This window comes from Chlamydotis macqueenii, chromosome 5, assembly GCF_036417535.1.
Source record: "Chlamydotis macqueenii isolate bChlMac1 chromosome 5, bChlMac1.mat, whole genome shotgun sequence".
NCBI lineage: Eukaryota > Metazoa > Chordata > Aves > Otidiformes > Otididae > Chlamydotis > Chlamydotis macqueenii.
Genome location: NC_141560.1, coordinates 17349303 through 17371420, shown reverse-complemented (window position 1 = coordinate 17371420; position 22118 = coordinate 17349303). Strand labels below are relative to the sequence as shown.

At 37.9% G+C, this 22118-nt stretch overlaps 1 protein-coding gene across 5 annotated transcripts in view; it reads left to right on the top strand.

Annotated features, from left to right (window-relative positions):
* Window positions 1-22118, top strand: part of UNC79 (unc-79 subunit of NALCN channel complex) — a 113560-nt gene that overhangs the window by 75746 nt on the left and 15696 nt on the right. For all 5 annotated transcript variants that reach the window (XM_086748285.1, XM_086748284.1, XM_086748282.1 and 2 more), the window contains 9 exons: window positions 1976-2014; window positions 2937-3049; window positions 3136-3221; window positions 4212-4385; window positions 6205-6273; window positions 6863-6973; window positions 12070-12174; window positions 17547-17624; window positions 20148-20237. In XM_086748285.1, the coding sequence (XP_086604411.1) occupies window positions 1976-2014; window positions 2937-3049; window positions 3136-3221; window positions 4212-4385; window positions 6205-6273; window positions 6863-6973; window positions 12070-12174; window positions 17547-17624; window positions 20148-20237 (865 nt within the window). The remainder of the gene's footprint in view (window positions 1-1975; window positions 2015-2936; window positions 3050-3135; window positions 3222-4211; window positions 4386-6204; window positions 6274-6862; window positions 6974-12069; window positions 12175-17546; window positions 17625-20147; window positions 20238-22118) is intronic.

Sequence of the window (22118 nt, the reverse complement as noted above, 5' to 3'; positions counted from 1 at the left end):
CAGAAGAGAAGAAGTTCTGGGTTCAAGTTACTGACAATTAGAGACTGACATGTTTATAAGACTCTGACATGCACTTAACTTTATGCTCTGGTTCCTGAATCAAGATTTTTGACTTGTTGATTCTTATTTAATTGATTTCCAGTGAGATTTAGCTTTCCAAGGATTAAAGCCTTGTTTGAAATGGCATTTAGGCTCTTGAGTTAGTGAGGAGCTTTGAAAAGCTTAACTTCTGTTCTTAACATGCACAAATTTGAACACATCCATTTACTGTCTGTCTATTTACTGTTCTGCTTTGTGGTCTGCAAAGTGGAGGTAATGATGGAGATTCACGGCTTCTGTGCAACAAAATATTTAGAGTAGTGATGCTAAATACATACAAGCTGTATCTTTAAAAAAGTTTCAGATGTTCCCAAGTATTTAGTGTAGTTCATGCCTCATGAAGTTTTTCCAAAGTTAGAAACCAAATGTTTTGTTTATTGTGAAAACCATGCTTGCATTATTGCATTCAAAAGGAGAGAAAAATTTTGCGTAGGACTTTGAGTTCTTTTAGAATAAATATTTTATGCTGTGTATTTATATACTTGAGTAGATTTTTGAAAATAAGTGTAATGTCCATTGGACTTGTGATTAGTCTCATTGCATTCTGCAGAAATCCTCACGTACTTGAATGTAAACAGATGCTACAGTTGTTCCAGAATCAAGGTCTGTATTGATTGAAGGTAGCTTCAGGCTTGTTTTCACCCAGAATTAGCTTTGCACAGCAGAATTAATGTTATATTTTAGTGTGGACTCCTCTTAACAACAATGGAGTCAGGGACTCTAATGAGTTTTTGTGATTCACACTGGGACAACTGAAGAGTATATAATCTTCAATCCCCTGCACCATCTTGCTTGAGAGTATTGCACTGTTGAAAGTATGCTGTGTCCTCAGCTCATCATGCATCGTTAATGAAAATCACCATTCGTTTTGGTTTACACTGATGTGTTCGACTGAGCTGCCTTAGGGTCCCTTTTGGATTTTGCAGTGGTGACTAGAGAGGAAATTGTCTTCAGAGCAGAGGCTGACAGAGGATTGAGCAACAGCTAAATCCAGCCTAGAAGGATCAGGAATCAAAGATAAACGTTGAAGGCCAGATAGCTCTGTGAGCTTTGGGTTTAGACATAGCAACTTATACCAGCTGAAATACCGATGGACAGCAGATGAAAGGAAAAGTTGCATGGATTTTGTATGTAAGAGATGCTTTCAGTGTACATCTTTATAATTGCTTTTTAGTGGCTTTTAGTACTAAAGATGTGTTGCTTTGATATTATAAGCCCTGATTCTATTTGTTTACATGTCCTGGATATTGAAGTGCATGGTTTTGCTTTAAGATTACATTGATTTTCATTACTGAATGCCCGTATTTGGCTTCAAAGTCTGTGTTTAGGTACTAAAATGAATGACCTGATTTTTGAGAACGCATTATTTCTCATCTGGCTTTGTAAGAGCTTGTAGGTACTTAGTGTTGCTGAAATTAGGCCAGTTATTTTGGTGCCAAAATCTGGAACTAGAAGCCCCACTTCAGGCTGCCAAGTAGAGAATTTTGGCTTAGTCTGTGTTGCTGTATTAATCAGAAACAATTCAGTCAGTAGCCAGCTTATGGCAAACTTTTTTTCTCCAAATCCCTCTAGGTTTGTAATTATCTATGATGTGCATGTACGGCGATAGCTTTATTTCATTATCTTCATGCTAGTACAGGGAGGCAAGTAGAATTGTCTTTAGAGCTGTTAAGTATTTGTGAGACTGCAAGACTGAATAGAGTTTATATGTCATGCAGACATGATTGGACTAAATTTATGTGCTCTTCAGAAGACCCTTCTGGTGACATTTTAAATGTTCTTCAGAATTCTTGTTTATTATTTAAAAAATTGACTTACTTAAAAACAAAACACAAAAAAGCGTATGAGCTTCACTTATTTAATTTTTTTTTTCCAGGTTGGCATCAAGCACCAGTTTTTCTAATCAAGCGGAAAGGTATGGTAGCAATGGATACCTTAGCCAAAATGAAACAATTAATCTAAAGCATCATCCTCCCTGGCCCTGAAATCAACTAAATTTAACTTTTAAAAAATTTATTTAAGGTTTGTGAGTAAGAGGAAAAACCTGTCCTTTCCCACTTGTTTCAAATATCTCATGTGCTCTGAAGATGAACAGGAACCCATATTCATATGTGTTGAACTTGAAAAAATTCAGATTCAGACGTAATTTAAATATGCATTCTGGTTTCCACAATTTCAGAACAGCTTTTTCTAGCTTGTTCTGTGTTCAGTATTTGTCTTGAGAAACTGTCTCCATTAATTCAATGAAGTGGATCATCCTTGGCCGTGGAGAACCCCTGGTAGTGATGTCTCATTATGTAAATCAGATGCTGAATAGGATAAATTCATTTTGAGGAGCTGTAAAAAAATGTTAAGACATGCAGTTTTTGAGTAAATAGATAACACTTTAGCTTTTTAAATGAAACCATTCATCTTATGAGTGATTAGGAAGTACTTTGTCTCTTGAAGGAAACTGCAAGAGGCAAATTAATATTTATAATGCGTGTGTTTACCTCTTCTTCATGTGTTTCATGGTAAAGCCAAGACCCTCATCCTGTATCACTGAAATTTACAAGGTGAGAGGTCAACTCTGATGACTCACAAAACTATGCAGAGAATCAGGGAAAATGCAACTGTTTATTGAGATGTAAATACCTTAGGTGTGTGTACATAACTGAAGTCATAGAATCAATCTGCTGAACTGGTTTTTGGATCAGGACAGTTCTGCTTTTGACTGAACACTTAACATAATTAAAAAGAATAGGATCATCTTTATTTTCTCCATGTAGACAGCTTTGAGAAGTGTTTCATCTGCAAAGCGATTTCTTTCTTCTTTCTTTTCCTTTCCTTCATTTCAGCATGATGATCCCTGGAAATGCTGCAGGTGTGGCCAAGCAGTTCCTCCGTTGTGTGTTCCATCAGCTGGCTCCCAATGGCATCTTCCCCCAGCTCTTCCAGAGCAATATTAAAGGTAACGTGCGGTACCTGAGTGCATTTCTGACCCTTCCAGTTACTTCTGTGTGGACAGCCAGTGCAAAAATGTCATTTAAATTTCAGATGGAAGTTTTCTATGGACATTGGCCACATCTCTTATGGACTTCAGTGAGCTGAGTTCCATTGCTGCTCTGAGCCAGCTGTTAGAGGTATGTTGGCAATTGACTCTGTTAATTATGCTAATTTTATTAGTATTATCAGGCATATTGGATCATTTCTCCTCATTCATTAAGATTTCAAACTTGCATCACCAAAGGCAACGTGAATTTTTGTTTTGTCCTCCCTGGAAGCAGAATTAGGCTGTCCATTCTCCCTCTGGGTTTTACTCTCACTGACAGTTCAGAGTTTTGGTTTCTTTTTGTTTGTTTGTTTTTGTTTGTTTGTTGTTGTTGTTGTTTTTAAACTCAGACCAGCTCCTGGAGCTGTCTTATATGTTTGTAATGTGGGCCATCCCTTCATCCAGCACAGTTTTTGGTTTCCAGGAACATTTCTGCTCATACATCTCAGTTCTCCCTCTCCGCTATATCTAATGGCAGTTTCTCTCAGTAGTTCAAAGATTTATTGCCTGCCTTTCACTTTCACTGACTGCCTTCTGTGCGCTTGGCTTGTTTCTACTGTAACTTTTATCCTCCTCCCACTAGCCCTAGTCCCTTGCGTGTATCCTGCTCTTCCAAGAACATGGCAGTTGCTTCATACAAAGATTTTAACATCACTTTAAAACTGCTTGTGTCTTTCCAGGCCTGCCCCTAGTACACAAGCCAAAAAAGCACACATAATCTGTTGAACACTGATGAACATATCTTGTTTAAAACTGTCAAAGGAAAACGTGAGCCATCCACTTGTGAACACTTAACAAGTTCTGCTTTTTAGGCTGCCATGCCAGTCTGAGCAGGTTATGATTTAGGACCCTGCTTATAACATTTTTGCTAAAAACCTTTTGGTGAATACTTTAGGAACTGAACTAGACTTAACTGTCACATACACAGTTCAAATTTCCTGCACAACATTTTATCATTAGCATTATAGAAGAGGTAAGTAGTATTTGATCTGAACAAATTAACCTCAGCATTTCGAAATACTGTGTAAGGGACCATTTCTGTATGTGTACATTTATTTACCGTTCTTGTTTTGTTTCCAAGGGTTTAAACAACAAAAAGAATTTACCAGCAGGGGGTGCAATGCTGCGCTGTTTGGAAAATATTGCTACCTTTATGGAAGCCTTGCCGATGGATTCGCCCAGCAACCTCTGGACCACAATTAGTAATCAGTTTCAGACCTTCCTTACAAAACTCCCTTGTGTTTTGCCACTTAAGGTATGATGTGTGGACATCTGAAATGAGCTGTGCAGCCATTGGTCAGGACGTACTGAGGGTGTGGATGAGAAGTCAGAGCATGTTCTTGTGAATATTTTCTAATGATTAACTAATGTTTCTAGAGGACTGGATTTGTTTGTATGTCTGATCTGTCCCTTTAATTATATTTTCTGTGGGTAAAAATAACAACTCTGACCAGAGTACTCTTCACTGCTTTATTGAGTTTTTTCCTCTACACTTTCTATGCCCTGTCTTTGTCAGATTAGAATACCACATTTGAGAGAATTAGCATTTTGGCAAAAAAAAAAAATCAATCTGGTTTTAACTGTTAAAACAAAATAAAACTCTCAAGAAGGGCAGCACCAACTAATTAATTTGTTAGAAGTACACCAATAGTCAGATAGGCAGAGACTACTGGGAATTGAGCCTAGCCTTTTAGCTGACCAGGTTGTAGTTCTCGCTGTAATCAGAATATAGTTGCAGAAACTGAATCTAGAAACTTTGGACTCTGATTTCTGAGTGCTCAGAGGACATACAGAGGGGTCTTATCTCCTGATGTGTACATTTCTGGATGTCTTTTCAGTAAACACAGTAAAAACTTTTCTGAGTCTTTCCAGTGAACATAGGATTCTGATGCCCTTATTCTGACTTTGTTTCCTGTGGCATGAGTAAGCCCAGTTGTAATTTCTTCTGTGTAAAACAATGTTGCTCAGTCTGAGCTGAGGGATCCAAAGTCTAACTTTGTGACTTCTAACATTGTCTTTTAAATTGGATGTCACCACCAAATTACATGAATGATATTAAATTCCTTGGCACTATTATGCAATAGTCAGATCTTGAAACCTCTTTAGGTTTTATTAAATTGAGGCATTATCCTACAGCACTTACTAAGCCAAACAGGCAACAGCCACTCCCTTTGTGTACTAGCCACCCAGTCTGTTGCATCTTGTCTAAATGAGATAAATAAAAATAAATTAATTGGATCTTAATAATTCCAACTGCATATCTGCCATTCACAGAACATTTAGATGGAGTGTTTACTCTGATTTCCCTTTTATTCATGGAAGGTAGAATTAGCGATACAAGTAAATAAATTACTTGCTCCTGAGCTTTCCATCTCCTGTTCCTTCCTCTGCAGTCATTTATGACTTTGCTGTTGTAGATGTTTGCAGGAGGGATGAGGCAAGATAATGGGTAGACCCTGGAAGGTCCCGTTAACTGCTGCAACCTGTGTGATTTATGTAGAAGAGAAATAAATTACACCATAAGGAACAACTTCAGAGAGGTCTCTGAAGCAGCTATTGCCAGGGCACATTCTGATGTTGTGGAGTGTGAGTTGCAGCCCTGTCTTGAGGTGTGGTGGAAAATGTCATAGCCCAGGGCAACCACAGGAATATAACATGACGTAGATGGTGCGTACCTCCTGCTAAGCCACTCTCTTTTTTTTTTTTTTTTTTTTTCCCCTCCCCCCACTCCCAGTCCATTTTTATCACAGTGGAAATATATCTTTAGGAAATTTTTGCCATAAAAAGGGTAAAGTTAACTTTTCTAAAAAGTTCTAGACTAGGCCTTCAGTGAAATTTTCTCATCTCCAGGCCCGTACTGTGGTATGTTACCACTGAAGGCATATGATTTTGTGTTCAGGAATAAGCCACTTTAGGCAAAGTAAGTAAAGATGAATCATCAGGGATCATTTTTCCTGCTTCACCTATAACTTATTCATAGCTGCTACCACTAAAAGCAAGATGTGTGCGCAGAAAAGTACTAACTCATTTTGTTTGTTTTTTTTTTTCTTTCCTGCCTTCAAATGTGTTCACAGTGTTCTTTGGATTCTAGTTTAAGAATCATGATTTGCTTGTTGAAGATACCTACCACTAGTGCCACGAGGGTAAGTTCCAAGAAGACAAAACTCTGTTGCCTCAGACTTAGCCAGCCTGTGCTGGTCTTATCTCCTAGCTAGGAATGTATTATATATAAGCATAAAATTGTGCAGTCTGATACTCTTTGGAGAATGATAAGAGCTTTGGAATCTAGGCTACAGTAACATGTGGGTGGGATTACATTCCTATGTGGGTGTGAATGTATATCTTCTTAAAGATTTGATGTTCTCTCCCCCCCACCTCCCCGCCCTTCTATTTTTTTTTCTTCCAAAAAAAAAAAAGTAATGAATTTCTAAGGAAGTTCTGCAGTACAATTCCACTGAGGTCAGTGAGGTTTTCCTGCATAAACACTATAGAATCTCTTATAAATGCTGTGTCAGAGGTAAAACTATTTTCTAATTTTTTGCTTCTAATTTCTCATACGAGCATGAAGGCAAATGCTAGATAGAATATCCATTTGACCAAAACGGTGGAAATCCCAGCAAGATAGCCTCAGAGCTAAAAATAATGCTGTTCCACTGGGGCATTTCAAAGTTGGAATGCTTTTTGTTTTGCTGAGCAACCAGTTATTGATTTCTTTAAATCATGTCATTGCAGAGTCTTCTGGAGCCTTTTTCAAAATTACTAAGCTTTGTAATTCAGAATGCTATCTTCACTCTGGCCTACCTGGTGGAACTGTGTGGTTTGTGCTACCGAGCATTCACTAAGGTAACAATGAGTCTGTATCTTCCTTTAGGGACAACTAGAAATAGGACAGACAAAGTCCTACTTCCCTCCAGTAGCATGTTTGTAAGTAAGGATGACATAAGTGTAAAGTTTCAGACATGTCAACAGTTCTAATGTAGTTTGACTAATCGAGTATTGATGGTGATTCAGTGCCTTTTAATAATACTGAGTTTAACATTCCCAGTATAAACACAGATAAAGGGAAGCTGTGGAAAACATTGCTCAGAAAAGTATTGTGGTGTGATTTCATGACTTTTTTGTATCTTTTAGAGATGATACCTGGTATTCATGAATGACTTAAAATGTCTGTGTAGTAATATCTTTCCTAATGCGCAAGTTTAGCGACAGACCTCGTGCAGTAAAATCTTAAATATCCCTGGTAGTGCCTTTTGAGAGCACAGCTGTGATGGGAGGCAACAGATAGCTAAGTAAAGTGGGAGACTCCAAGTTAGGAGCTTCCCAGCTTAGATCCTGTTTCATTCTGTATTAGGTATCTCACTTTGCTGTGCGTGGCTGTAAGCTGTGTAGAAAAGAGAACTGTATGTGTGCACCTTTTAAAAAGTTTTTAAAGATTCCTAGATTAAAGCTATGGTGTAAAAATAACACTCAGTTATTACTCAAGTTTGGTTTTGTAGCTATCGGTGAGAAGTTGAACAGCAACAAAATCCACAAAAAAAAAATCAAACCTTTTACTAAGGCTCTATATGCTCTGTTATGTAGGTTGTTAAGGTACTGGGCAAAAATGTTGCTTCAGCCGCTAAGTGCACAGTTTCCTATCCTCAGTACATTTGTCAAAACAGAAATTAATCCTCAGGAATCATTCTCTCATAAGTAGCTACATGATTTTCTATGTTGATAATGTACAACTGGGACATGTGTTGCTTCAGTCTTGATAAGACTTAAAATATCACTGGACAAACAGTGAAGAAGAAATTATAAAAGCAGTGACACTCTCACAGAGAAACTGCACTGCAAGAAAATAAGAAAAACTTTTATGAGATGTAGTGGTTTGAAGCACTAAATAGAAACTAACAGTATGTCTAATTACAGCAAGTGAATACTACTTTTTTTTTGTCTCATTTGAAAGAGAAGAGTTTATGAAAGAAAAAAAAATCCTGAGTGCAGAAGAGACTGTCCAGCTTTTTGGGCAAGGCAAAGTGAAAAAAAATGTTAACTTGAAGTCCAACAGTGGAGTTTTCATTGAAACAAAAAAAAAAGCCCCATTTAAAACTGAAACAAAGACATTCCTGTTGCATTTGTGGTCTGATAAGACTATTTCATGTATGCCTGCTAAAGCAAATTGTGAAATGTTTCACTCCCCTCATGTTCCACAGTTTCAGTTGTTTCAAAGAAAATTTAATTAAAACCATAGTATTAAAAAACTCCATGCCTTTCTTGCATGCTTCGCGGTTCAATGTTCTATTAATATATTAAGTACTTAATTGCACACAGGAAGCTTGGATGATAACGCTCAGTAAAATCTCCTTCTTGATTTAGTTTAATGCAACCTGGTGACCCAGAAGTGGAGTCATTAGTGAATGGTCTCCTGCAATTTATAGCCATAAAATACTTAATGTAGTGGAACTCCACACTACATTATCTTATTTCTGAAAGCTTACCATGGTTTTGTATTAGAAATATCAAATTTATGACTGCTATTAGAAAAAAAACAAATCAGTTGTAATGTCTGTGTTTCTCTACAGTGGAAATCACTGTGGCCAAGTAAGAGTGTTGTTTGTGATAGAATACCACGTAGAAGTGAATTCCAGAAGGAATATAATTTGTGAACATAGAAACTATTCAGATGTAATTACTTGTTTTGCAACTTTGAATGTGTTGGCTGGAACAAAACTCCAACTTTCAGCTAAGCTATGGAGGATTCTTGTCTTTCAAAGACCAAGCCACTCTTGATATACACTTTGGAGAGGTCAGTGCTGTACAGCCACTCCAAATCTTTTTTTTTTTATCTCCAACATTTACCTAAGACTCTGTGGCAGGAATATCTCAGTTTCTCTTGTCTTGGAGCCTGAAGACTCACGTCAATCTGATATTTCCTTGTCTGAGTTTCTGTTCCAGGTCATCAGTTTGATTTTTTTCAGTGCCTTTGGAACTCTTGTTGGAGAGTAGCATCTCTTCTGTGGATTGCAATCTTCTTGCCTTTAGTTTTCCTTTCAAGTGTCTTAAGGTCCTGAGTGGACCCTTTTTGACTTTCTTATCTCTTATACCTGCAGAAACTTGAACCTAAAGATAGCCTTTTGCTAGCATTCTGTGCACCCTTATTAAGTAAATGCAGAATGCCACTGAATTGGACATGACATGATTCTGCTATTCAGTTTTTTTAAGAATATTAAAGTGGCTGATTTTCAGTATTTGTAATTACCGTAGTAGCAACAGAGATAAAATGAAGAATTTTGCTTCATACTGGCTTACTTGGATGATAGCATACCACTGCATTAAAGAACCAAATTTACTATTCTTATTACTAAGTTTGGTCCCTGCAGTGTCCCTAGATACTGCTAGAAACAAACTTCAGTAGTTTCACGTTCTACACATAGACCTCTGGCAAGTCACAGTTTGAAGGTTACAAGGCATTTTTCTATAGGGATGCATAGATACTTGGGAGGGTTAATTTGGCTGAATAGAGGCTACAGGGGTCGTATTCTTAACTCTTTGGTACCAGGCTTACACATGTGACTCCCCTGGGAATTATTCTCATGGAACTAATACCCATTTACAGCTCTGTGGCAGAGTATAAAGTTCTTAAATTATGTATAAACATAGCTTAAACATATTTATCACCAGCAGAATGATAGGAATAAGTAGACTTTGATAGGAAGGATACTCTGGGCTATTGATCTCAGTGTCATCACTCCTGATTTACAGTGCAGGAAGCAAGAGGTCAGATGTCAAAAAACATTTTGTTGATTTTGCTTCATCTCTCTGCACTGCATGTGCTTAACAAACATTAAGAGTTTAGACTGTGAGGCAGGAGACTTCTTTGAGAAAGAGGTAGCTCACTGTTGGATATTCCTTAGAGCCAAGGAAAACTGGGATCCATGAAGCCTATGCTTCCTTCCCAGTGTTCTGACAAAGCAATTTATTATGGCCCAATTATATCCTGTGTAGCATAGTTGTTAGTCTGTAAAATAGGTGAATGCTTTTAAAATAAGTTTACCTCTCTTCTCTTCCAGTATGTGCAGGCTACTGTACTGGGTTACTGATAGGAACTTCTGTCTATTGTTTTGGAGGATGTAATTGTCAACTATCTGAGCATGGCACTGCATTACGTATGCATCTCAAGATTGTGAAGGCATACGACAATAGGAAGGGTCACTCTTGCTGGTGAATTCCAGCAAGTAATCAAGTTCTATTTGCATCTTGAGTATTATGTACCATTCTGGTTCCCTGTTCCCAGTTAGAATAGAGAAGAATCTGAGAAAGTTCAGATAACGATAACAAGAATGATCAAACAGTGGGATGAGTTCCACATGCACAGCAACTAAGTTAGGACTCTTCAATCTGAAAAAGCTGATGGGAGGATGAGAGAGGTCTGTAGGGTCACAAGTGACTCAGACAGGGATGGGTAATTTCATGCCTTTCACTGACCCTCACTAACTAAACCTCACAAGACTTCTCTGAGGAACAAGCAACTATTATTATCCCATTTTACAGACGTCACGGAGGAATTGAGGCCCTGACTGAGTACAAAGTTCCACACATTTCATAGAATCATAGAATAGCTTGGGTTGGAGGGAACTTTAAATATCATCTAGTCCAACCTCCCTGCCCTGGGCAGGGACACCTTCCACTAGACCATGTCGCTCAGAACCCCATCCATCCTGGCCTTGAATGTTTCCAGGGATGAGGCATCCACAGCTTTTCTGGGCAACCTGTTCCAGTGTCTCACCACCCTCACAGTGAAGAATTTCTTCCTTATGTCTAACCTAAACCTACCCTCTTTCAGTTTAAAGCCATTACCCCTTGTCCTATCACTAGTCCCTCTCCAGCTTTCTTATAGCCCCGTTTAGGTACTGGAAGGCCTCTATGAGGTCTCCCCGGAGCCTCCTCTTCTCCAGGCTGAACAGCCCCAACTCTCTCAGCCTGAATCACAGTGAATTCAGAGTTACTCACATTTAACTTAAGTGAGCAGGCAAGTGCATGAGATGTACACGATGGAAGACACTAGGCTTTAAATCTAAGGTGTGCTTTGAATATGCTTTCTTTAGTAGACAACATTATTTTTTCTCTAATGGTCATTTGAAAGAGAGCTCAGTGTAAGTCTTCCTGCTGATCAAAATTCTTGAGTTGCTGTGGTCAGTAGCAGGTTATAGATTTGTTCCACATTTTTATCTTATGGTCTGAAGTCAGAGAATGTCAAAGTAAAATGTAGAGCAGGCTCATCTTGTCTCTTGTACCTCCTCGCTGTCTTAGCTCTACAAATCTATTCTTAGGCTTCTGTATTCTAATCTCTATTGGCTGATTTTCCCCTATGTTTTAAAATGTTTCTGTTGTAGCAGCCGTAGCCAAGACTCTTGTTATTGTTTAAGTGGAAAAGTACTGCTAGTCCAACGCATGGAAATGGATGTCCAAGCTGCCTTAGTGCAGGCACCTTTATTTTAAGGGGGATGACAACAGAAAAAAAAAAAGTATGGTAGACGATTTTTGGCATGTTTAATGAAATAATAATGCTAAATACTACTGCCAGTTTTGTTCTCAATTCTTACTGCTTTCCCCTTTTCCCTTCATTATGGAACTACTTCATGAAAACTACACTGCATACCTGGGCTTTATAACTGTTTTGTAAAATCTTTTTATATTTCATGTACTAAATATTTAAATCATGGATATAGTGCCTGATAGAACGTCAAAGGGCAATCACCCTTCTTGTTGTCTGTTCAATCAAGTCTGTAGAATGACATAAATGGTGAATGATGTCTGCTTTTTTGTAAGACAGGAGAAACCAGTAGACTTCTGTAACTTTTTTTATTCTCGAACGTAGATAAAAAGTATCTTTATGGTTTACTAGTAGGTGTCAATGTTTTTCAGGACATTCATACTTTTGTGTTTTTGTATTGTAGGAAAGGGACAAATTCTACTTGACGCGCAGTGTGATACTGGAGTTACTTCAGGCACTCAAGTTAAAGTCACCCTTACCAGACATGAATCTGCTTCTGTTGGTGCAGGTACAGGAGATTATAATGTAATTCTCATACTGATTCTGTCTCGACTGGAATTTGGGAGTGGGGGCGGGAAGCAAGTCCAACATGGTTGCAGAAAGTACCAGCAATGTCAGGGGAAGCAAGAATTTTTTGAATCAAAATCCAATTATGTCTGTGACCATAGATGCATACATTTAGACTCCCACACTGAAATTTAAGAAACTAAATTGGGAATCCACATTTTCCAGGATGATAATGACCTCTGCATTGTTGCTGATGTATTGAGAATCATAGAATATATCTTGAGTTGGAAGGGGCCCATAAGGATTGAGTCCATTGAGCTTCATATCATGTCCCAGTGGGGCAGCTGCCCCACCTGCTGCCCTGTCTTCATATCGTAGCCCCAAAGCCAGTGAGCAGTTTCTGTGGGAAGCAGTGCTAGGTGATCACGGGCCAGAACTCAGTTTCTGTCTGTTCAGGCAGGCAGTAAGCTGTCTCCAGTCCCTGAGGGCCACTCCCTTTTAACATGGAGTTTTCCAGCAAAGAATATGTAGAAAATATTTCTGTTCCTTTCATTCTGTGGATTGCTGAGGTAGGAGTTAAGCTAGCTTTTTCATAGGAAAATCTGGGGAAGAAAGGTACAAACTTGTGAACAATCTTTTTGCCTCCAAAATGCCACCCATGGCACTGCTTGGCACCACAAGCCTGCCTCGCAAAAACAATTTGCTGACGTTCATCAATTTCAATCACAGGTAGTGGTCTCTCATTGTTTGTGCTAACCATTATATGCGTTTAGTACCTTCAGATGATAGAGGACCAGCATAACGGCCCTCCATAAGGTTCAAGCCAGATGTTAGTTATGTAGATCATTCATAACGCTCCCAGTATTACTGGTCCATGCACTCTTTCTCCTCCCATTATGGGTTCAAAGCTTCATATAGCTTACTGTGGGCTCGTTTTCTTTTGAGTACTGGTACATTGCTCATAGTAAATAAGTGGTTGCCAGTTGCCAGAGAAATAATGCTGACAAGTGAAATTATATAGCAGTTAGGATAACTCTGAAAACAATTATTATGCCATCAGTGTAGAGGAAGAACTTGAAATGGGGAAGAGTAATATTTGGATTTTTTGTTTTGATGGTAAAGGGTTATGTTTTAAAATCCATTTTAATTCAAAAAGCAGAAAATTGCCTGGTTTTTTTTTTTTTTTTTTTTTTTTTAAGCTCAGAATTCTATTTTTGGTTCCAGCCAACACCCATCAAAATAGCTTAACAACCACTGGTGTCTTTCAGTCTTACAGGTGCAGTGATGCAGCATGATACCATGTGCATCAGTGTTTGTTGACTTGAACTGACTTTTCCTGTATTACAGAATAAAGCAATTTTCCTGCATTGCTCCGTTGTATAGCTCAGTCCTATGGCTGCCCCAAAGGGTGGCAGGCTCCCAGCCTAGTCTATCCTGAATTCCTCATTTGAGAATGCAAACATGCCATGTCAGTTTTGGCAGTGGGATTTAGCTGGTAAACACTTGTCCTTCACATTGAGTCAATCTGATAGACACAGTGAGCAAAACTCTCTTTTCCATTATCTTTATCTCATAAAGATAAAATGATAGCTGCCTGGATTTTCCTCCTAGCACTGTTCCCATATGCTATATTCACTGTGGGATGTATTCATACCTTACACAACAGCGTCTAATGTGGATATAAATGTCTTTTATGATGTCTGTCTTTCAGAGGCTGATGAAGTGATTCATATTTCCTGCTATCCAAAGCAGCCAGCTTCTGTTTCTATGCAGTCGATGGTAAAGAATAGGGGTTGTATTCAGACCATCTGCCACAGATGCCTACTGGAGGCATGATGACTACTCCCATTGACTGTGCAAATTGGCAACCCTCAGTAGTATGTGGTCTGAATCATTCAACAGCTTCTTGAATTTAAATACCATAGTAACCACTAAGCCCATCTTAAGCACCATTGTTAATTTAAGAAAACTACTAGTAAAAACACATATGTATCTGATTATTTTAGTTTTCTTTCATGTCATTAATAGAATGAAGGGATTGCTCATCTATTTCCCACACAAAGCCCCTACAATATTAATTCAAATTATATGGTTTTGAATCCATAAAACTGTAGCAAACGGAAATGGTTTTAATTTCCAAGACAGTCATGCCTCCATGGACATGTTAGTCTGTATGCAAGACTCTATACAGACAGTGCACAGAGAATACAGACAATCAGTGAAAATGTTTGAGATAACGAAGGAGCTAGCAGGACTTTAAGATGGATCAGTCGTGGGCTGACTAACAAAGGAGCTTCCTCCGAATGTACATTTGACACCCACGTTCATCGAGATTACATGGTGCAATCAGTGTCACTGGTGACATCAGTGCTAAGATGAGAGTTAACTTTATCCCGCTTCACAAAGAATGAGAATTTTAACCAAATCACCCCAATCCTTGCATAGGTGTCTTGGATGATAAAGGGTACAGAATGTCTTGTATCTTTGATTTGTCCTAGCAAATTAAAGCCATCATGCACATGCTGCTGTTCCATGGGTTTCCATAGGAACTGCTTCTTCACCCAGCATTTTGTTTCACAGTACTTTTCTCTTGTTCACATTTCACCAGCACACATCTTCAGGATTTCCATTGACTTCAAATTATATTAGTGTCTTATTCGGATTTGCTTGTTCAGTCACGCTGTAGGGTTCAGTGTATCATCTGACCTGTTTTGTTTACATGATTCCCATTTTAGGTTGGACCTTCGGCTCATGTAAATTAGTCTATATCTAGTGATTCCAGTTTATATTACTGTGAAGATCTTGTCTACTAGTTACTGAATGGAAGATTTTAAAGTTACATATAATAGGTTTATAAGAATATGTATTTTAAAAACTCTGATTATGGCAATTATCTGGGTGTTGGATAAGATGACCTTTAAAGATCCCTTCCAACCCTATCTTTTCTATGACTCTATGATTATGAATGGAAGTATAATATAGAGGGATTATGATATATAGATAATTCACTACAGTCAGCAGACACTCCCATTTAGACATTATTCTGCTGCTGTATCTCAGCAGACAATGCTAGTAAGAGGCATGGCAGTTATTTGTCCATTTCTCATCTTTTTGCAGTGTGGGGGTATTTTTCTTTCCTTTTTTCTTTACATATGGCTGGCATTAAATCTCTTGCCAATGATGTCTTAATGTCTTATAGTATTTGTAGAGGGAGAAAACATAAATAACAGTGAATTGTATGGAAATGTATGAATTTTTCCATTTTGAGTTTGGTTTTCCCATCCTCTTTTGACTGCATTACACCTTTAGGAAGGATCCTTGGAACTAGTGGTCTGATGATGAGAAAGATAAGCTAAACAAAGCCTAATTATTCATTAGAAACAAAATGGAGTTTGTCAGCTATTTTTCACATATAAATTAATATCTGTTATTTAACCAAAACCCCTCTGTGCAAAAGATGTGGAAAGCCTACAGGAGGCCAAGAGAGGTTGCTTTAGCTGCTGCTTCTTCTTATTGTTCTTGAAAGAAAATACTGTCTGAAATAAATGCCATTTGTCTTTGGGAAGGGTTTTTGGTTGACTTATATGGTGAGTGCTGTGCAATGTCTGTAGCAGTGCACTGAACTCACTGTTGGATGGATGCTAAATATACTCAGCAGATTCTTCAGAGAATGATGGTCCTTTTTTGCAGCTGATGTAGTACAAGAGAGCCCTAATCTGCACACAAATGGTTGACTGAGAAATCCTTCACACAGGAAAACAACATACCTGTTGTCCAGCAGAACTAGCATCAGCATTGCTCTTTCTGAGATAGGGTGCATTAGGAGAAAACCATCTATTTGCGCAAGTCCATTAATGGTCCTTCTTTTAAAAGAGAAGTGGAGAGTCATGGCTGCTGTTTGAACTAAGACTCAGCTATCTTTACTGGATTGATACAGCCCATAACCCTAACAGTTTCTTTTGCTTCCTGTGTTATGATTAGAGCTGTGGTACAGAAGAGCACCAGGCCATCTCTCAACTGAAATGAGTTTTTGTTTTATTTCCATTTGGCTTGTTCTGGTATAAAATAAATTCTAACCAGAAGAATAGTCAACTGGAGCCAGGCCTATGTCTGAGGATACCTAATAAGATTATTAGTTTAAACTCAGGTATGTCTTTCTGGTATTTATCCCAAAGAACAGGCTCCTCATCAAGACAGTTTCTAAGGAGTAATTTCCAAATCTTCATAGGCAGGCTGAGTTCAGATTAAATCTGTCTTTGGAAGGTGAAGCTCGTGGAAGTGTAAGAGTAAATTTTAGGTCTGTAAAGGATACTTGGAAATATTTTCAAGAAGAGTGGTCAGTCATTGAGAGTACTGCTAACACACATGCATCAGACAATTGTAAAATACATTGTGTAGTCAATATCTGTCTCAGTTTGTGAAGGTACCATGGTATTCATTTTCAAAAAAAAAAAATTAAGGCTTAGACCTGTGACAGTTCTTTTCTGTGTGCTCTTTCTTAGAAAGTTACATTGCATCGCTATGGACAGAAGTTTCTCAAGTGGAAATACAGTATTAGGACAGCAAGATTTAGGAAGAATTAAATCATCTTCAGGGTGTCCAATGCATTATTGAAGCTTGATTGTTATGATTAAATAACAGTATTAACACGTCTAATGTATGAATGATGTGGACATCAGAGATTCTGATCTCAAGATGTCCACATCATTCAAGGTCAAGGGACTGGAGGATTTGAAAACAAAAAAGAAGCAAAGAAAAAAAAAGCCAGGAAAAGAAAAGCATAACAAAAGCAATTAGAGATATTCTACTACAACAGAATGATACTGACCTTCTCTTAGAAACAGCTTGTATTTTTGTAGTACTGTGGCCTGTATTATGCAGAAGTTATACCACACTGTACCGGAATGTTTTTAACTTCAAAATCGTTCATACAGTTCATAATTGTAGAACTTTATTGAAAGTGTCGTAATATCACAGTGAAGAACATGGCATGGTGTCTTATAATCCTCTATTATGATTTGCTCTATAATGAAAGAGGTACACTTGATATATACAAGGAATAGCAAAGGTCTACATTTTTGCTTATAAAGAAATTCTGATTTATTATATAATATTCTTCAGATTGCTCTTGCACAGCATATATATGTTAATTAAGCACATTAAAGTCCGATTTTTTTAAATTAAAATTACCTCATTTATAATGGTGAGTTAACTAGGTTGTTTATAAAAAAAGAGAGCTCTAGAGGCAAATTACCATGAATAAAAGCAAGAAGAGATCTGAACTGATTTTAATAAAATCATGAATAACTTAATAATGTCTTCAGGTTTCTCCAAAAATAATTAAAAAATAATTTGTCTTTAATTTCTTCTTAGTTTGTTTGTGCAGATGCTGGAACAAAACTAGCTGAGTCAACAATCTTGCATAAACAGATGATTGCCTCTATGCCTGGAGTAAGTACTGAATCAAACTCCATCTCTTCGTTTTGCTTTTTAAAAAAATGTGTTATTCAGCTCGTTTTGCTTCATTTTAATGGTCTTTCCTTTTCATTTCTCTTCTGATTGGCAAGACATACTGCAGGGAGAGGTTGAGATGTTTCTTCCTTTTTATTAATGTTGGAAAAGTTCTGAACTTACTTTCACTGATAATCTTTAGTAATGTAACTGACTTTAGCTGGAGCCTGTGCTCAAGAAGACAGCATGTGGGGAACAGACCAGCTGTAGGCCTTAAAAATTGGCAACAGGGAGGAAAGCTACAAGTCGTTACCTCCATTCCCACAAAAGGTTATCTGGTTAAAGAAGGGAGTTAATGGTATTTTTCTGTTAATGTATAAGGCATTAATATGTATCCTCCTGATGAGTGTGTTCAATCAGCAGTACTCATAATTGCCTAGGCACTGAACATGTACCTGATGAATATGTGAGGAAGCAGCACAATTTAAGGTCTTGACTTGTTCCATGACACACGTGACTGAGTACGCGAACAGATGGACGAGGGTTACCCAAGATCTGCTTCACAACTTGTTTCCCTGTATGTGTGTCTCTGTCAGCTTTAGGGGTGACCTAGTAGGATATTACCCGTATATCTTCTGAAGTGTGTGATTTTTTTTTTAAATGCAAATCTTTAATAACATCTTTCCTCCCAACAGAATATTTTAATTTGTACTTGCTTTAAATAGATAGGCTAATATTGATGTTACAAGTTATGATAGGAAAGCAATAATTTCAGAATAAATCGTGGAGAATCAGGCTTCCTGCTGCTTGAATGAAACAGAATAGATGGTTGGAGAGAAGTCTTTTGGAACTGAGCATTGTTTTCAGAGGTCTGAGCATAGTATCTTTTATAATTCTATTATTCAGTATTTTAGAAACCATATGGCATCATTAGTCCACATAAACTGAATGGAAGATATGCTGACAGGGCTGCCAGTGACCTTATTTTACTGTTTGTTATTCTGTCAAGAGAACTGACAGGCATAGCATTTGAAAAGCTATGAGGTGGTATAGTTCAACACTGTGTAGATTGATATTAACATGCAAAAATGAGAAGCACTCAGGTCAGTTGCTTAAAAATAGAATGCTAGCTGTTTTTCAAATACCAGCCACTAAAACTCAATTATGGCTTAATAATTTTGTGGTCAAAATTAAATCTGGTTCGTTTGTATCCTCAGATAGGGTAATTGGCTTCTGTGCTTCAAAGCATAGGTGATTAAATAGAGGTCAATGAAGAGTTCTTTTCCCCTATAAACTTTACTGCAATGTTTTGCCCTGAGTCTATGACTTTGGATACAGTAGTTTTTGGGGACTTCAAAAAGATACCCAATTTGATAATTTCATCACTTAGCCTCAAAAGTTAAGCCTTGCTTTCACGTGGCCCCTAAGTCATAGTTCCCCTTGATTTCAGCTAGCATTATCTTCGACTCAGACTGTTAACATGTCAAGAGACGTTTATGTGATACCTAGTGGATCAGTTGTATCACCTTCTGAAAGCTTCTTTCCAGGGTTCTCTGTCTCTTTGAAGCCTTTATTTAATCTGACAGCTTTGTTCCATTGACTACTTTGTGCACCTTGGGCACATCTTCTACTTACCAAAGGCCAAATTTGCATTTCTCACTGTGTTCTAGGAAAAGGATTATGAAAATGTGTACAGTGGGAATAGAACAAGCACCACAATGAGTCCTTTTCCCTTTGAGGTCATTCTTGCTCAGGTCGCTTCTCAATGCTTACAACTTTATGGTCAAACTGGAGCAGTTCATGAAGGATTTCGTTTATCCCTTTTAGTCCTTACCTCCCCTTTTGAAAATTGCAACTACCTTGAGTGTCATTAGAATGCTGTATTTTGAATGATTTGTCTTCAGGAATATCCTGAAACATTTGTTATTTTGAAAAAAAAAAAAAAAAACAAAAACCAAAAAACCACAAATCTCAGTGATGTTCATTTTAGTGATGTTTATACATACAATACCTGGAGCCAGTCATTTAATTGGTTTCTCCATCGTGATTAATGTGAACATAAGGGCATCTGTGCCTGTGACTGCATTTTGTTTTCTGGGGTTGTAGCTGACTGGTTCCACTTGCAGAAATCCTCAGCTGCTTGGAGAACTGAGTTGTTAAACTCTCATTGACTTGTTAAGACTTTGATTCTGGACCACTGTAAATTTCAGGATGACATGACAAGGATATTCTTGAAAGTTTCATCAGTTAGTCTTTTATTGCTGTCACAGATAAGAGTATTTTATGATGCACGAAGAAGCTACAGTGACTGGGCTATCTTTTTATACTGTCATCAGGTAAGAGGGCATATTACAGTGAGAAGAAAAACATCAAATAATACCTCTTCCTAATTAAAGTAGTCTAACAAAAAGTAAAATAAAGAATTTGAGACAGATAAATTGTGTTCTGGTGAATAAGAAACAATGACAAAAATATGAACATATTAAAAAACTGGTACTTAAACTTATTTCTTTTATGTTTTAGTGTGGAACAGCAGCAATGGAGTGCATGAGGCAATATGTTGGGGAAGTGCTGGATTTCATTGCAGATATGCACACATTAACCAAATTAAAGGTTGGTTCTGTGCATGCATTCATCTAAAGTGTATGTGCTTTTTTAACAAAAATATATTTTCTGTAATGAACCTGCCTGAGAGAAACAGCTGGAGAGGATGACTGAGTTTTTTTCTTTCTTTTTAAAAAAATGTTAATAGTCTTCTAGATTAGACACTTCTGAGGGATCACTAAAAAGTAGCTTATTCAGTGTTGAAATGGAAGCTGATGCAAATATACTGAATAAAAATGCAGGCTTGATTTTTTTTCTGAATTGTTGATGGTAAGCTAATGATAGGTTTTTCTGAAATGTTGATGATAAGCTAGTGTCATACCAAAATTACTGTGAGAAGTAGTTGGGTTTAATATAACCCATGGAAACATAAAACTCCTTGCCTGTACAACTAATTACACTCTTCTGCAGGAATCCCATGTCTCTTACATGCACAAACAGACATTTAAGTTAATTGGAAGTTCAGAGGTTATTAAAATGTAGTAATTGACCTAAAAAAAGAAAAAAGGAGGGTCCTTTTTCTTACGGATGCTATTGTTTTCATTGTCAGGTTATATTCTGTTAAGGTAGGGAAGACTGAGTAGTTCTTACTTCTGTAGTCCAAACTGCTTTTTGGTTTCTGTACGTTAGTTTGATGCCAGGTTGTAAGAGGAGTGATAGGAAAATACTTCTGTCAACATAAAATATTTTATGTAGGAATGAATTTCATTAAAACATCCTAGTAGTAATCAGCTGGTCAAAACCTGGAATTTCTGTTTCATAGGGGAAGCCAGTATCTATTACATTTCCTAGAAAACTGAAATTCTTTAAGATGTTTTAGAAAAGAACTAGGCTAAATAACATTGCTGCTGTATAATAGGAACTAACAGAAGTGTAGCCGTTTCAGTTGTTAGCAAAGGAGCATATATTGTTAATAGCTCAAATAATGTAATTCAGCTAATGTATCACTAATAGTCAGTCACAATGCTGTGAAGAGGGCAATATTTATTCTATTTATTTAGCATAACACCATCCCATTAGGTAGTTTTATTTTACTATCTGAAGCTGAGCTGCAGGTTAAACTTGGGTGGTTAAAATCCTCCTTTTTGTAGAGGAAAATGCCAGTCTTATAGTGGAACCATCTGTCACTTCTCGATGCCAGGCAAAGTTAGAGCATAGTCTTTTGAGCTACATGCTGGTACCCTGCACAAGGGTGGATTTCCTTCAGCACATAAAACGGAGGCAGAGATCTTGATGCTTCTAACTTCTGCAAAGCCAGCAAAACAAATGAATGGTGTGGGAGTGCAGCAGAGGGACCATTACAGAAATGGAGGAGAATCTATGCTGTCGGAGAGGCAGCCAATGCTGCAATCTAAATAGAATAAAATAGAATCATTAAGGTTGGAAAAGACCTCCAAGATCATCAAGTCCAACCATCAACACAACATACCTACTAAACCATGTCCTGAAGCGCCACGTCTACACGTTTTTTGAACACCTCCAGGGATGGTGACTCCACCACTTCCTTGGTCAGCCCATTCTGATGCTTGACCACTCTTTCAGTAAAGAAGTTTTTCCTAGTGTCCTGTCTAAACTTCCCCTGACACAACTTGAGGCCATTTCCTCTCGTCCTGTCACTAGTTACTTAGGAGAAGAGACCAGCACTCATCTCCCTCCAACCTCCTTTCAGGTAGTTGTAGAGAGCAATGAGGTCTCTCCTCAGCCTCCTCTTCTCCAGACTAAACAATCCCAGTTCCCTCAGCTGCTCCTCATAAGACTTGTGCTCCAGACCCCTCACCAGCTTTGTTGCCCTTCTCTGGACGTGCTCCAGCAACTCAACATTCTTCTTGTACTGAGGGGCCCAAAGCTGAGTACAGTACGTGAGGCGCGGCCTCACCAGGGCTGAGTACA